The sequence below is a fragment of the Stegostoma tigrinum genome, chromosome 18 (assembly GCF_030684315.1).
Source record: "Stegostoma tigrinum isolate sSteTig4 chromosome 18, sSteTig4.hap1, whole genome shotgun sequence".
NCBI lineage: Eukaryota > Metazoa > Chordata > Chondrichthyes > Orectolobiformes > Stegostomatidae > Stegostoma > Stegostoma tigrinum.
In genome coordinates this window covers 23,078,434-23,094,038 of record NC_081371.1, presented here as the reverse complement: position 1 = coordinate 23,094,038, position 15,605 = coordinate 23,078,434, and the positions used below count along the sequence as shown (strand labels likewise).

The 15,605-nt window shown below is 41.4% G+C and overlaps 1 protein-coding gene across 16 annotated transcripts in view; it reads right to left on the bottom strand.

The window, feature by feature from the left end:
• The window catches only part of LOC125460699 (voltage-dependent L-type calcium channel subunit alpha-1C-like), an 814,036-nt gene that overhangs the window by 61,117 nt on the left and 737,314 nt on the right, over positions 1-15,605 (bottom strand). For all 16 annotated transcript variants that reach the window (XM_048548420.2, XM_048548421.2, XM_048548422.2 and 13 more), the window contains 3 exons: positions 13,995-14,091; positions 6,149-6,251; positions 5,278-5,379 (listed from right to left, as the gene is read on the bottom strand). In XM_048548420.2, the coding sequence (XP_048404377.1) occupies positions 5,278-5,379; positions 6,149-6,251; positions 13,995-14,091 (302 nt within the window). The remainder of the gene's footprint in view (positions 1-5,277; positions 5,380-6,148; positions 6,252-13,994; positions 14,092-15,605) is intronic.

The following is a 15,605-nucleotide window of genomic DNA, read 5'->3' as shown; positions in this document are numbered from 1 at the left end:
CAAAGTTGATTGATGAGGGAAAGGCTGTAGATGTCATATACATGGACTTCAGTAAGGCGTTTGATAAGGTTCCCCATGGCAGGCTGATGGAGGAAGTGAAGTCACATGGGGTCCAGGGTGTGCTAGCTAGATGGATAAAAAACTGGCTAGGCAATAGGAGACAGAGGGTAGTAGTAGAGGGGAATTTCTCAAATTGGAGACCTGTGACCAGTGGTGTTCCACAGGGATCTGTGCTGGGACCACTGTTGTTTGTAATATATGTAAATGATGTGGAGGAAGGTATAGGTGGTCTGATCAGCAAGTTTGCTGATGACACTAAGATTGGTGGAGTAGCTGATAGTGAAGGGGACTGTCAGAGATTACAGCAGAATATAGATAGACTGGAGAGTTGGGCAGATAAATGGAAAAATGGAATTCAATCCGGGCAAATGCGAGGTGATGCATTTTGGAAGATCAAATTTAAGGGTGAACTATACAGTAAATGGAAAAGTCCCAGGGAAAATTGATGAACAGAGAGATCTGGGTGTTCAGGTCCATTGTTCTCTGAAGGTGACAATGCAGGTCAATAGGGTGGTCAAAAAGGCATACGGCATGCTTTCCTTCATTGGACGGGCTATTGAGTACAAGAGTTGGCAGGTCATGTTGCAGTTGTATAGGACTTTGGTTTGGCCACATTTGGAATACTGTGTGCAGTTCTGGTCGCCACATTACTAAAAGGATGTGGATGCTTTGGAGAGGGTGCAGAGGAGGTTCACCAGGATGTTGTCTGGTATGGAGGGTGCTAGCTATGAAGAGAGGTTGAGTAGATTAGGATTATTTTCATTAGAAAGACGGAGATTAGGGAGGACCTGATTGAGGTCTACAAAATCATGAGGGGTATAGACAGGGTGGATAGCAAAAAGCTTTTTCTCAGAGTGAGGGACTCAATTACTAGGGGTCATGAGTTCAAAGTGAGAGGAGGAAAGTTTAAGGGAGATATGCGTGGAAAGTTCTTTACACAGAGGGTGGTGGGTGCCTGGAACGTGTTGCCAGCGAAGGTGGTAGACGCAGACACGGTAGCGTCTTTTAAGATATATTTGGACAGGTACATGGATGGGCAGGGAGCAAATGGACACAGACCGTTAGAAAATAGATGACAGGTTAGACAGAGGATCTTGATTGTTGCTGGCTTGGAGGGCCGAAGGGCCTGTTCCTGTTCTGTAGGTCTCTTTGTTTTTTGTTCTTTGTTCTTGTTCCTGTTCCGATCTTCCCCTCAATCATGACTGCACCATGACACATCGGGCCGTTGTATAAACTATAGTCACTAACCTCATTTTATCTGATGATCCCACCCCCACTGCGTCCAAGCTGACAGTTCCACAGCCCTGCACAGCTTGCTTATACCTCCTTCCAAAAATCCACAAACAGGATTACCCAGATAGACCCATTGTTTCAGCCTGCTCCTGCCCTTCAGAACTCATCTCTTCCTACCTTGACTCAGTCTTTACTCCCTAGTGCAGTCCCTGCTCACGTACATCTGTGATTTCTCTGACGCTTTATGCCAGTTTTGGAATTTCCAGTTTGCAGGCTGTAGCCACCCCCTCTTTACCACATATGTTCAATCCCTTTATATATCCATTCCCCACAAGGAGGGTCTCAGGGCTCTCCGCTTCATCGTGGAGCAAAGGTCTGAACCATCCTCACCTACCAGCACTCTCCTCTGCTTGGCCGAGCTCGTCCTCACCATCAACACCTTCTCTTTGAACTCCTCTCATTTTATTCAGGTCAGTGGGCCCCACCCACAACTCTTTCTGCAATATATTGATATATAATCAGTGCTGCTTCCTTCTCTCAATGGAATTGGAAAAGGTAATCAGTTTTGCTTCCAATTTCTACCCAAGCCTCACTTTCACCTGTCTATCCATGACTCCTTCCTTTGCTTCCTTGACATCTCAGTTTCCATTTCTGGGGTTAGGCTGGCCACTAATAACCACTATAAACCCATAGTTACCAGGACTATACATCCCTGCATCCTGCTTCATGTAAAGTCATCATTCCATTCTCCCAGTTCATCCGTCATCATTGCATATGTTCTGATGAGGCCAAATTCAACAAGGCAGCCTCCAAAATGTCCTCCTTCTTCCTCAACTGAGTATTCCCCAGCACTGTTGTCGACAGGGCTCTCTACTGGGTCTGACCCATCTCCTCACTTCTGCCCTCATCTTTTCTTTTCCCTCCTGCAACAACGATAGAGTTTCCCTTGTCCTAACATACCTTCCCACCAGCATCCACATTCAGAAGATTATCTGATGCCATTTCTGCCACAGCCAGTGAGAAGCCAACGCTGGACGCATATTCACCTCCCCTGCTGTGTCCACCTTCTGCAGGAACTGTTACCCCTGTGACACCCTAGTCTACTCTTCCTTCACTCCCAACACCAACCCCCACCCCCACAGCCACACGGCACCTTCCCCTGCAACTCCCAAAGGTGTAACACCTGCCTATTTACCTCCTTCCTCTTCAGTATCCAAAGGCCCATACATACCTTCCAGGTGAAGCAGCGATTTACCTGTACTTCACACAATCTAGTCTACTGCATTCGCTGCTCACAATGTGATCTCCTCTAGACTGCGGAAACGAAGTATAGACTGAGTGACCGCTTCACAGAACACCTATGCTCTGCCTGCAAAAAAGACCCTACGTTTCCAGTTGCCTACCACTTTATCACATCACTCTGTTCCCTGGCCAACATCTCTTTCTCTGGCTTGCTGCAGTGTTCCAGCGATGCTCAGTGCAAGCTGGAAGAACAGCACCTCATTTTCTGCTTGAACACCACCTCATTTTCTCTGACCCTGCATCCCTTCAGACTCAGTATCAAGTTCAATAATTTTAGGGCCTGAACATTCATCTTCCTAGCCCCCTACTCCAAACACCAGGCATTGTTATCATACAATCTGCCATTACACACTACCTATTGTTAGCCACTAACAGTCTCCATTAATGGCTATTCACCCTCCTAGCCAAATCATTATCCACTCCTTTGTCAGTCCAACTGTTCTTCTCTCTCTTTGGGCTCTATCCCCATCTATTGTTTATTCCTTACCCCCTCTCCCCAACCAATCTTCTGCATATAAATGGGCATTTTCCTAGCTACCATCAGTTCTAAGGAAGGGTCACTGGGCTCAAAATGTTAACTCTGATTTCTGTTCATGGGTGCTGCCAGTCCTGCTGAGCTTTCCTAGCAACTTCTGGTTTTGTTTTTGAATGGACGGGGTCAAGCTCCCACAGAACCACAATATTAAGTTTTAATTTTCAGCATTTGTGGTGGTCTTGAAGTTAGATGTGGAAGCTCTTATTCTTCTCTCTGTTACAGCCAAAAGCTGAGATTCTCTTCCTTCTACTAGAATTGCATGTGAAACAATCTATTTTGCTGAATTTGCCTTTGCCAAGGGTGTGTTTATGGGATGTTACTACATTGGAACAGCTAATTAGTAGCAGTTAATATATACATTATTTTGTTAAGCATTTCAGTAGTGTCACAGTTAAGCCAATTCTTTTATTTATATTTTGTCTATAGTTTAATTATAGTATATGAGTAAAGCATGTTTTGTGTAAAGCCTGGTAGTTTGACCAAACAAATTGCATCCAGAATACAATGCCTTACACTTACCTTTAAAATAAGAAAAAGGCAAGGTGCAGACTGTCCTCTTAATATATTTTAAAGGGGCTTGATCTGGAACCAACAAATGGAATAGGCCTACAGGTTCCTGATTGGAAAAACAGATGTCATAACTGTCTGTCAGGCTGCGTAATATCATGACCTCAACACTTCATGTATTTTCAATGTATGGAAGGGAATGCTCACATGTATACCTTGCTCTACAAAGTAGGCTGCATTACTCATCAAAACATTGCACCCAAAACATCTTGAAACTAGGCTTAAAGTATGCCAAGAGATCTTCATGCTACTGTGTTGACCACATGTCCACATAGATAGAACATGGAACATAGAACAGTACAGCACAGTATAGGCCCTTTGGCCCATGATGTTGTGCTTACCTATTATCCTACTAGGATCAAACTACCCTGCATATCCTACATTTGACTATCCTCCATGTGCCTATCCAAAAATCGTTTAGAAATCTCTGAAGTATCTGACTTCACTACCACTGCTGACAGAGCATTCCACACACCCATCACTCTGTGTGTAAAGAACCTACCTCTGACATCTCCCTATACCTTCCTCCAATCACCTTAAAATTATGTCCCCTTGAAATAGTCATTTCCACGCTGGGAAAAGGTCTCAGACTATCCAATCTATCTCTGCTTCTCATCTTGTCAGTTGAAATTCAATGGAGAAAATATTGAAGATTCTTTTGTAAGAAGAATGAGGGAAGATTTTGTGTATGAACAAAGTAACCTCAGAGTGTTTGTACACAAGGTTTTGAAAGCAGCAGAACGGGTTAACCGGAGAGCTAATAATATGTATGGAATCTTGGGCTTTATAACTGGAGGCATAGAGTACACAAACAAGGATTATGCTCAAATTCTATCGTGCTTAGTAGGAGTATTGAATCAAATTCTAGGCTCCATTATTTATGATGGTTATGAATACTTCAGAAAAAGTACTGAAGAGATATACTAGAATGGTTTGAGGGATGAGGAATTATAATTATGTAGATAAAATAGAGACCTGGTCTTGTTCTTAAGAGGAGAGAAGGCTGAGACCTAAAATGGCAGATGCAATTAAAATCGTGAAGCATTCTCATGGGCTGAGGAAAGAGAAATTATTTCTGATGCCAGAAGGGTCAATAACTAGGGATATAAATATAAAGTGATCAGATAAAGAACCAGAGTGATATGTGAATATATGTTTTCATGCAACAGTGATTAGAATTTGGAATGCATTTTCTGATGAGGCGATGGAAACAGATTGAATAGTAGCTTTCAAAAGGTGTTTGCATAAATACTTGAAAAAAAATTGCAGTGATATGGGGAATGAACAAATTAGTGGGGGTAACTTCATTGCTCTTTGTAAGAGCTGGTGCAGATTAGATGGGCTATGAGATCTTTTTCTGTGTTGTACTATTTTCTGATTTTCATATGAATAGTTCAACAATCGTTATCATCATGAGACAGGAACAATTTCTGAATTACCCCTGTAAATCATTTACTAATAAACAAATTTAAGTGTTACCCATCCATTGTTATGTTGTATCATTTGGTTACTTAATTATATGTTATTATAAGATAACTACTTCTATTTTTCAAGCTGTTCCATATTTGAAGGGCACTCACCTCCTGCTGGTGGCACGACCTGATCCAACAACTTCATGCTTGTACGTTTCCAGATTTTCTTAATAATTGCGCGAAGTTCTTCGTTTGCTTGTTCCAAATTACCTATTTGACAGGACATTGTATTTCAAACAAAGGTCCTGAAATTAAAGCCAGAATCCAACCCACTATACTAAATAATATTTTCTTACCTTAGTGGTAGTGAGGAAATTTTCTATTTCTGCCAAAAATAGATACGATACTGCCACTGTATCAAGATAACTGCACTATTTTCAGGTTTCGACCTCCTCTGAAATTTACTTACATCAAATGGGTGACTTTTTGATGTATGCTTAAAATCATGAAGGTTCAACACAGAGATGGTAGATGCTAGTGCCTCTGGGTGCCAAGTGATTATATGGGGAAATTATACTTGATTGAGAATGAGGCCACAATAGGCTGGAAAGTTTCATTCTCAAAAAGTCTTACAAAAGACAACAATTAGCCTTTTTGAAATAACCTTCATATTTAGCTGGTGTTTGACCCTAATCTATATATTTATGTAGTCTCCCATCTGCTTTGGACTGGAGAGTTGGTTGCCAACTTAAAGCTTGCCTTAACATTTAATTAAGCAGACATATGTCCAAATTCTCTTCTAGATATTGCTCTGCCAATCATCCAACTTCCAAGCAAAGCACAGAAAGCAGGCAGTTAAAAATCCCCTCTAGTGAGTTTCTTTCTCTAAAGCATTTATTTAACCTAGTTCCCTTTGAAATAACAAAGTTAAAAACAAATGTCTCAAAGCAGGCATCTCATCAATGTATCAAAATCACAGGCCACCAGTGCTTGTAGATCTGAAGCCAAAGAAATTGTTAAATATTCTAAAAGTTTGTACCTTCAGTTTTGATCCTTAATGCAGTTCTAACCAATGCAAAGAGAGTTGCATTGAACATGACTGTGCCATCGCTGTTTAAAGGCATATTCATGGATACCAAGCGCTGCATGAAACAACAAACAACATGGCTTAGTGAAACCAAGTAAAAATCATTCAAATTTTTATTGAGATATCAAAGTTACATGAAGGAAACTAAACATACAGTGAAAGGAAAAGCACAACCTTTGTGATTTAGCATAATCCAGTTTTAGAAATAATGAGGAAAATCAACAAATTTTGTTCAAAATATGGATGATAAAACCAGAACAGTGTTGATCATGAGAAATAGTTTCCAAACTCATTCTTATTCATACAACTTTTCCTATTATATTTGTACATACAGTATATCTTGGAAAAATGAATAAGAACTTAATCTTACTTTTGTCAGCTGTTTCAAACATTGTCAAGTCTCATGGTGTGTTTTTCCCTGTGAGGACCAGTGAGTTTTCTTGTTTGATCATTCCAAATTGCACCTTCCATGCCCCTACGCATCCCTATTATCCATTGTCTTCTGGATTCTACTACTTGCCATAAATAGAAGAACTTCCCACTGTAGGACTTTCTTGGAATAGACCTGGCACCTGTGACACCCTAAAAAGGCCGTTGTGCATCCAGACAAGCACTGTCAGTCCAAAGCTTCCCTGCACAGTTCAAAATATTTAGCCCTGATGAGGCAGATAAGGGAATATTAGTGCCTTGCTTTTTGTTAAGGGGCCTGGAAGCCCTCCCTGGTGGACTGGGTGGCATACAGCAGCAACATCCCGTCCTCCAGAACTAGCAGAGAATGCCACATGATTAGATCTTGCCAGGTTGGTCCGTGATTGTCATCTGGGTTGTTGCTGTCCCAGTCATCTGAAGGAATTGTCGGCAGGAAAGGAAGATGATCAATGACCTTCTCTGCTCAGCCAGGGTAGGGTCCACCATCCAATCTCTGCTACCTGACACTCATTTCACCACTGCCACTGCATCAACCTCACACCAAGGGTCATGCTCTATTCCTCACGCTAATTGAATGCAACATTTTCCTCACTTGCTGTCATTCTCTGACCTTCCCAGGCTTGCATGATATCTGCACTTCTGAGTCACAAATGCAGGACACAACTATTTATCCCCACCAGTACCCATAAGACCATAAGACTGCAAGACGTAGGAGTGGAAGTAACGCCATTCAGCCCATCGAGTCCACTCCGCCATTTAATCATGGCTGATGGGCATTTCAACTCCACTTCCCTGAACTCTCTCCGTAACCCTTGATTCCTTGTGAGATCAAGAATTTATCAACCTCTGCCTTGAAGGCATTTAACGTCCCGGCCTCCACTGCACTCCATGGCAATGAATTCCACAGGCCCATCACTCTCTGGCTGAAGAAATGTCTCCTCATTTCCGTTTTAAATTTACCCCCTCTAATTCTAAGGCTGTGTCCACGGGTTCTAGTCTCCCTGTCTAACGGAAACAACTTCCCAGCATCCACCCTTTCTAAGCCATACATTATCTTTTAAGTTTCTATTAGATCTCCCTTCAACCTTCTAAACTCCAATGAATACAATCCCAGGATCCTTAGCCGTTCATCGTACGTTAAACCTACTATTCCAGGGATCATCCGTGTGAATCTACGCTGGACACGCTCCAGCACCAGTATGTTCTTCCTGAGGTGTAGGGCCCAAAATTGGACACAGTATTCTAAATGGGGCCTAACTAGAGCTTTATAAAGTCTCAGAAGCACATCACTGCTTTTATATTCCAACCCTCTTGAAATAACAACATTACATTTGCTTTCTTAATCACGGATTCTATTTGCAAATAGCTTTTAGAGAATCCTGGACCACCACTCCCCGATCCCTTTGTACTTCTGCTTTACGAATTTTCTTACCGTTTAGAAAATAGTCCATGCCTGTATTCTTTTTTCCAAAGTGCAAAACCTCGCATTTGCTCACGTTGAATTTCATCAGCCATTTCCTGGACCACTCTCCTAAACTGTCTAAATCTTTCAGCAGCCATCCCACCTCCTCAGTACTACCTGCCTGTCCACCTATCTTCGTATCATCGGCAAACTTTGCCAGAATGCCCCCAGTCCCTTCATCCAGATACCCTCACTAACAGTTGTGTAAGTTGCTCTCATCTCATTCTATCCCTTCCTTTCTCTCATTTCAGGAGAGAACAGGCCACAACAGGGCAAAAACAGGCTGAGTGGTGAGCTGTCTAAAATTCAGCTTATCGTCCTATACAAAGAATTCATGGAACCACTACAGTGTGGAAACAGGCCTTTTGGCCCAACAAGTCCACCCTGATCCTCACAGCATCCCACTCTGACCCATTCCCCCATAACACATCTAATCTATACATCCTTGAACACAATGGGCAATTTAGTATGGCCAATCCACCTAGCCTGCACTTCTTTTGGACTGTGGGAGGAAACCGGAGCACCAAGAGGAAACCCATGCAGATACAGGGAGAATATGCAAACTCCACACAGACAGTTGTTCGAGGGTGGAACTGAACCTAGGTTCCTGATGCTGTGAGGCAGCAGTGCTAACCACTGAGCCACCATGACATCCCTATATAAGGGGAGAATCCAGACTTTGACCACATGAATGGCTGACTGACCCTGCCACAGTACTGGAGTAGTAACAGTGTGCCCTTGACATACCACACTGGGACCCTTTCACTGAAGGCTGAATCCCCTGACTGAGGACTACTGACAACCATGACAAACTTCTTGGCTTTGTGTCAGCATAAAGGGTAAGACACGGCAGAAGTGGTGTGAGTCTGACTGCTCTGGCTGGTTGGGCAAAGTGCAAAATACAAGAAGGTAGGGATGTAGTGAGCATCCTGATAGGCTTAAGATGAGTGAGAGCTAAGACAGCAAATGAACAGCCACGACATGAAGTCTGATCCAATCCATGAACTCAGTGCATGTTCCTGCACACAGTGTCCTTGCAGTAGCATTTTCAATAGTAGTTGCCAGTGAACACTGAAGTGCAGCATTAGATTTTATAAGTTCCTGTAAATGGATCAGAAAAGTATCATGAGGTTCTTGAGAGCAGCAGTAGGTTTGGATGCCAGCATCCATCGGCAGGGCAAGAGAGCAGCAGGTGCTTGGAGTGTGCCCTGAAATGTTGCTGTCAGATGTCAATGATGCCGACTGGGGGAGTGAGTGGTAAGCTGAAGTCACTTTCATGTCAGGAATTGTTAATGTATATTTTCTTGCTGCAGGTGGTACAATAGAAATCTCCATACTAATGAGGTGGGATTTGTAGTTAACAAGGCTGACAATAAGCAGTAATTTTTGTGAATTAGCAGTTTACTGCTCCATAATGAGAATGCTGCCTCAATGTCTAGAAGTTTATTTGAGAATGTAATATGTTGCTCCCAATGCGAGAAAGTCCTTGCTCAACTTTGCACATGATTCGCCAGATGTCTTGCCATAGCCCATGTCTTTGAGGGCTCCATAGGATTTAGCTCTATGTATTCAAATGAATAAAGAGAAAATCGGAAGGTGTTCCTAATTTAAGTCTTATTCATATCACCAATTTTTATCCAGGTGGTCCACCTAAATGATTTTCACAAATGGTCCAAATGGTGTAGGTGGAGTAATCCAGGTATCCAGACCAGTAATCCGAAGAATTAAAATTCAGACCCCATGTGATAATTTGGGAATTTGAATTGCCAAAATAATCTCTCAATGCTGATAATTCAGAAATTTTCTTGTATTGCAGTAGAGAAATAACTTGAGGCATGACATTTACTAAGTGTAACATGCTTCAGACTAACAGGCAATTTTGGACAGATGGCTCCTAAAGCTTTGCACCACTACAGATCATTTGTCGCAATGAGTCAATGACTCCATTATCATATGACTAAAATGTAAAGTTGCCATAGTACGATCAGAATTAATCTGGAATTGAGAATCTACTGATGACCACAAAACCATGATAGATTGTCCATTTGGTCCCCTAATGTCCCGCAGAGACGGAAATCCACCATTCTTACTTGCTCTGGCACACATATGACTCCAGACCCACAGCAACATAGTTGACTCTCAACTGCCCTCTAAAATGGCCTAGCAAACTACACAGTTGTATCAATTGCTGTGAAATCTCAAAGAAATGAAATAGGACAGACTACCTGGCACTAACACCTGTACCAGGTAACTAATTACAAGCTTTCCACAGCAGATCTTATTCTCATATTTCTTATAACTGTTCTCCACTTTTAAATCTAAATTCTAAGTCTGAAAAAAATCAAATTTAATATTAATGTTGCTTTTGTGCGCCTCCTGTGCAGCTGTTACGTTGTATGCCTCACTCTGTCTAACCACCCTATGATCTGGATGTCCCTTTGTTATGATCTGCCCAAACTGCTCACAAAACAAAACTTTTCACTGTACTTAGGTACGTATGACAACAATAAGTCAAAACAAATCATTTGAAAAGACAATACCAAAAATAGCCTTGTCAATTCATACTCCTAGAATCATATCTGACAGGCAATGTCTCAGACATCACCATCATCATCCCTGGACATGTTTTGTCCCACTGGCAGGACAGACCCAGCAGAGGTGAAGGCACTGTGGTACACAGTCATAGAGTCATTTAGCATAGAAAAAGGCCCTTCAGTCTAACGCATCCATGCCAACCAGATATCCTAAAATGATCTAGACCCAGTTTACCAGCATTTGGCCAATATTCCTCTGAACCTTTCCTATTCATGTACCCATCCAGATGCTGTTTAAATATTTTAATTTTATTCGCCTCTACCACCACCTCCTCTGGCAGCTCGTTCCATACGCATTTGCTTCTTTCCAGTATGATTGAATTTTTTCTCAAAAACCAGCTAATTTTAAAAAGTTAATACCAAAACATCTTGTACCCCATTAGCTGCCTCTTTTAAGACACTGGGGTGATGTCTGTCAGGATCCAACGACATATCAACCTGTAATTCCATCAGTTTGCTCAGAACTGCTTCTCTAGTGATTAAAATTTGACCATGATCCTCCTGATTACAGGTATTAAACTTTGATCTTTTTGCATCCTCTACAATGAATGTAGAAACAAAACAGTTAATTATATCTGCCATTTCTTCCTACCATTCCCATGTTCTACAGAACCACTTCATTTATTTGTTTTCTTTTTAATGACTTGTAGAAACGTTTGCTAACTGTTTATATATTTCTAGGTAGCTTCCTCTTATGATTTATTTGTTCTGATTAACCTTTTAAGCAAACATTGACGGGCCCTCCCCTTTTCATTTCTATTTATAGTGGGGATGTACTTATTATGGATATTCTGAAATATCCTTAAAATGTCTACCACTGCTGCTCTACTGATCCATTCTCAGAACATTTAAGCTAGATCTGCTCTCATGCTCACATAGTTGCCTTTATGTAAGTTTAAAATACTAGTCTTGGACACATTCTTCTCCCTTTCAAACTTCATGTAGAATTCAATTATATTATGATTGTTGCGATATTTACTCTGAGGTGATGAATTGAGTTTGTCACACTACACAATATCAAGCGTAACATACCTGGTCTCAGGTCTCGTTTAGAAAGTTTCCTAAAGCAGCATAATGTCAAAAGCATTCTGTGAATTCCTCATCAAATTACTAAAGCAATCCAATTTTTTCTAATTTATGTATAGACCTGGGCAAATGGAAGAAAAGGCTGGTTTGTCAAAATAGTTAATATTGTCCAACCATTTGATCCATCTAGCTTGCCCCACTATTCAACAAGATCATGGCTGATCTGTTCCAAGCCTTAACTCCTCTTTTTTGCGAGCTCAGCCTAGCCAACAACTCCCTGATATTTCAAAAAATCTACCTCCTCTTTAAATAATCTCTGTGATCTAGCTTCCACAATTCTCTGAGGTAGAGAATCTCAGAAATTCACTGCCCTCTGGGAGAAGATGTCACTTTACATTTCAGTTTTAAATGAGGAACCCCTTATTTGTAACTATGTCCCCTAATTCAAGACTCCCCCTCTAGTGGAAACACCTTCGCACCATCTACCCCATTAAGCCCCTTTAGAATCTTGTATGTTTCAATAAGATCACCACTCATTCTTCTATGCTCTAAAGGTCTAAACTGCTTATCCTTTCTTCATAAGTTAACCCTTCATCCCAGCCGAGTAAATCTCTTTTGAACAGCCTCCAATGCCAGAATATCTCAACTATGCAAAGTACTCCAGGCAAGGCCTCACCAACACCCTGCTCAGTTATAAAAAAAAAAATTCCCTGTTTTTAAATTCCAAATCTTGAACAATAAAGGACAACTTCACTGGATTTCTCTTGAGGTAATGGAAGAAGGTTAATGAAATAATTGCTGTGATCTGTTTATAATTCCAAAGGTTGTTTCATTAACAGCCACATATTAGGGTTTCCAGTAAATCTGAAGCACCTGGAACTAAATGTACTTGACAGTAGTGTATGTTTGTGACATGTTATTCTTAAAAATTTATTCACAGGATGCAGCTGTCACTTAGTAGGCCACAATTTCTTCATTATCAATAAACGGGGAGCATTGATGGATAATTGTTTTGCTGGATTTGGGGAACATATACAGGCATTTGTTCAAGACCAAGGCTTTTCTTGAGCATGTTAATGACCTAAACTTTGGTACTAATGACATAATTTCAAAATTTGCAAATGATGCAAGAAGTACAATGAGCTTTAAGGAGACTAGTATTAAAGTAAAGGGGATACATTCTGACCTACAGAATGGGTGAATACATAGCAAATGAAATTTAATTCATGAATGTATGAAGTGACACATTTTGGAAGGAAGAATAGGCAGAGGCAATATAAAGTGAAATGTATATTATAACGTGGGTAGCGGAACTGAGAAATATTAGCACAAATTATTGACAGTGGCAAAGCTGCTAATGAAAGTAGTTAAAATTGGAACCCGAGCTTTGTAAATAGAGAACAGGGCCAGATTTTCGTACTGACTTTGGGACTCTTACCTCAAGATCAACTGCTTGGAGCCAGGCTGGCAGACCGATTTTCCTTCAGGAGGCCTCTTAAGTGACTACCCGGAGCTCACCAACAAGGATGGAAAGTGAGCTCCTGATGCTACCAGCCTAATTACATGGCTGGCATCTCTGTCCTTGGCATATCCACTGACAGAGATGGTTGTTGCAGGTAGGGCAAACAGAGGGTGTCTCAAAATGGAGGTGCTCTAGCAGTAATGAAAGTATTTTTTTAAAGAAAGGTCAAGCAGACAGGTTTCTCTGATTGAAGGGATGGCATGATGAATTGAATGACCCACACACAAAGGCGACTCTGACACTAGAAAACTACTGGACAGCATTTTTTTTTATTCCTCGTATGGACCTCCTACAAGTGGAATGGCTACAAAGTAATAATCCCCATACCTGCTCTGGAAAATATTTCTGGTAGTGGAAATGTGTCAGGGATTGTCTTAATGCTGTTGCCCTGTGGTTGGAGAAATTTTGCCATATTACAGATTACAAAATCAAGGAAATGATGAACCTTTAAAGAACATTAATTTAGGCTCAACTGCAGTGTTTTGTACAATTCTGGCTACTGCACTTTAGAAAGGATGTGAAGAATTCAGACACACTGCAGAAAAAATTGAAAAGACTTTAGCTAAGTGGATAAATGATAGAATGGTTATTCTCAGAGGGGAGAAACCTGAGAGAAGATTTAGCAGAGGTGCACAAAGTCGTGATGAGTCTAAATAATAAAAAAAGAAAATATTTCTCTATAGCTGGAACTTTATCAGCTAATGATGCACGAGTGGCAAAGAAATGTTGGGAGTAGTCCTTCCCCAGAATTCTGAGATTACTTACTTTACAGGCCACTCTATGTGGACACAACTTGCCAAATCCCAATGGTGGTTGTATCCTTCTCAGGAGAGTAACCACATCCAAATGCTTGATGCGACCCCTGAAACAATATAAACAGGACAATATAATTGTTGATTGAATAATCTATGAATATTGCTCTTTTTGTTCGAGCATATGTCATCCTTTCTGCTAATTTCTCCCTTTTCTTTCCAAACGATTGTCTACATGTCAACTATTGGCAAGGTGGTGGATGAGCCAGCAGGTAACATATTTCCAGCATTTCACATGAATTTGAAAGTATCACTTGATTGAGAATATTTTAGCTCACCGCAATTAATGAAGTGCCACATGGATCAATGTTTGGCCTTAACTATATACAATCACTATTGTGTGGATGAAGAGGCCAAATAAAATTAAAGCCAAATTTGCTATGATAAAGATAATTCAGAAACACTTTCTGAGGAGAACACAAAAATTCTGCAAAGAGCCTGCAGCTTTTCAGCAGTAGTCACCTCGGCGTTGTGGCCACTGTTAGGACTGCACTCAGCCAACAGCAATATCATGGATGACACCATGGAATCAGGGTAAGGGGGTTGGAAATACCAGAACAGTCACTGAGATCTCTGAAACGAACGAGCAGTGGGACCTGCTAAGAGAGAGAGATATTTTGATTGGGGTATCCTTTGCCACTAGGAGGTCCATCTCTGGGCCACAGAGTGTCCAATCAGGAGGCCACTACACACCTAGCCCCAGAGAGGGGCTGTAAAAACTGCAAAAGAAGGCATAAAGGCTGTATCAAAAAGTTTTATTGGTGGTCTTCTCATTGGTAGAGGCATCTCCGCCCAATAATCTACCTTTGGCAGTAGAAAGAGGATCTAAACTGGCATCTGGTTTGCCACTTAAGGACTTCAATTAGCCTCTCAGCTAGGAAGGAATTCTCAACCTTACCCATGCTGGATGAATGGCATGGAGTCAGAAAGAACATGTTGTTTAATTCAGATAAATGTGAGGTGTTGCATTTTGATAAGGCAAACCAGGGCAGGACTCATACAATTAATGGTCGGGCCCTGGAGATTGTTGCCGAACAGAGACTGAGGGCTGCAGGTGCATAGTCCCCTGAAAGTGGAGCTGCAAGTAGACTAGGTAGTGACAAGGCATGCCTGCATCATTGATCAGAACATTGAGTATAGGAGTTGGGACGTTCATGTTTCGGCTATACAGGACACTGCTGAGGTGACTTTTAGAATACTGTGTTCAATTCTGGTCACCCCTCAATAGGAAAGATGTTGTTAAACTTGGAGAGTGCAGAAAAAATGCAAGAATGTTGCCAGGACTGGAGGGTTTGAGTTATAGGGAGAAGCTGAATAGGCTGGGGTGTTTTTCCCTGGACCTTCAGAAGCTAAGGAATGACTTCATAAAAGTTTATAAAATCATGAGGGACATGGATTGGATGAATAGCCAAGGTCTTTATCCTACAGCGGGGGAGTCTAAAATTAGAGGGCATAGGTTTAAGGTGAGAGGGAAAGATTTAAAAAGAGCCTGTGGGGTAATTTTTTCACGCAGAGGGTGGTGCATGTATAGAACGACCTGCCAGAGGAACTGATGGAGGCTGGT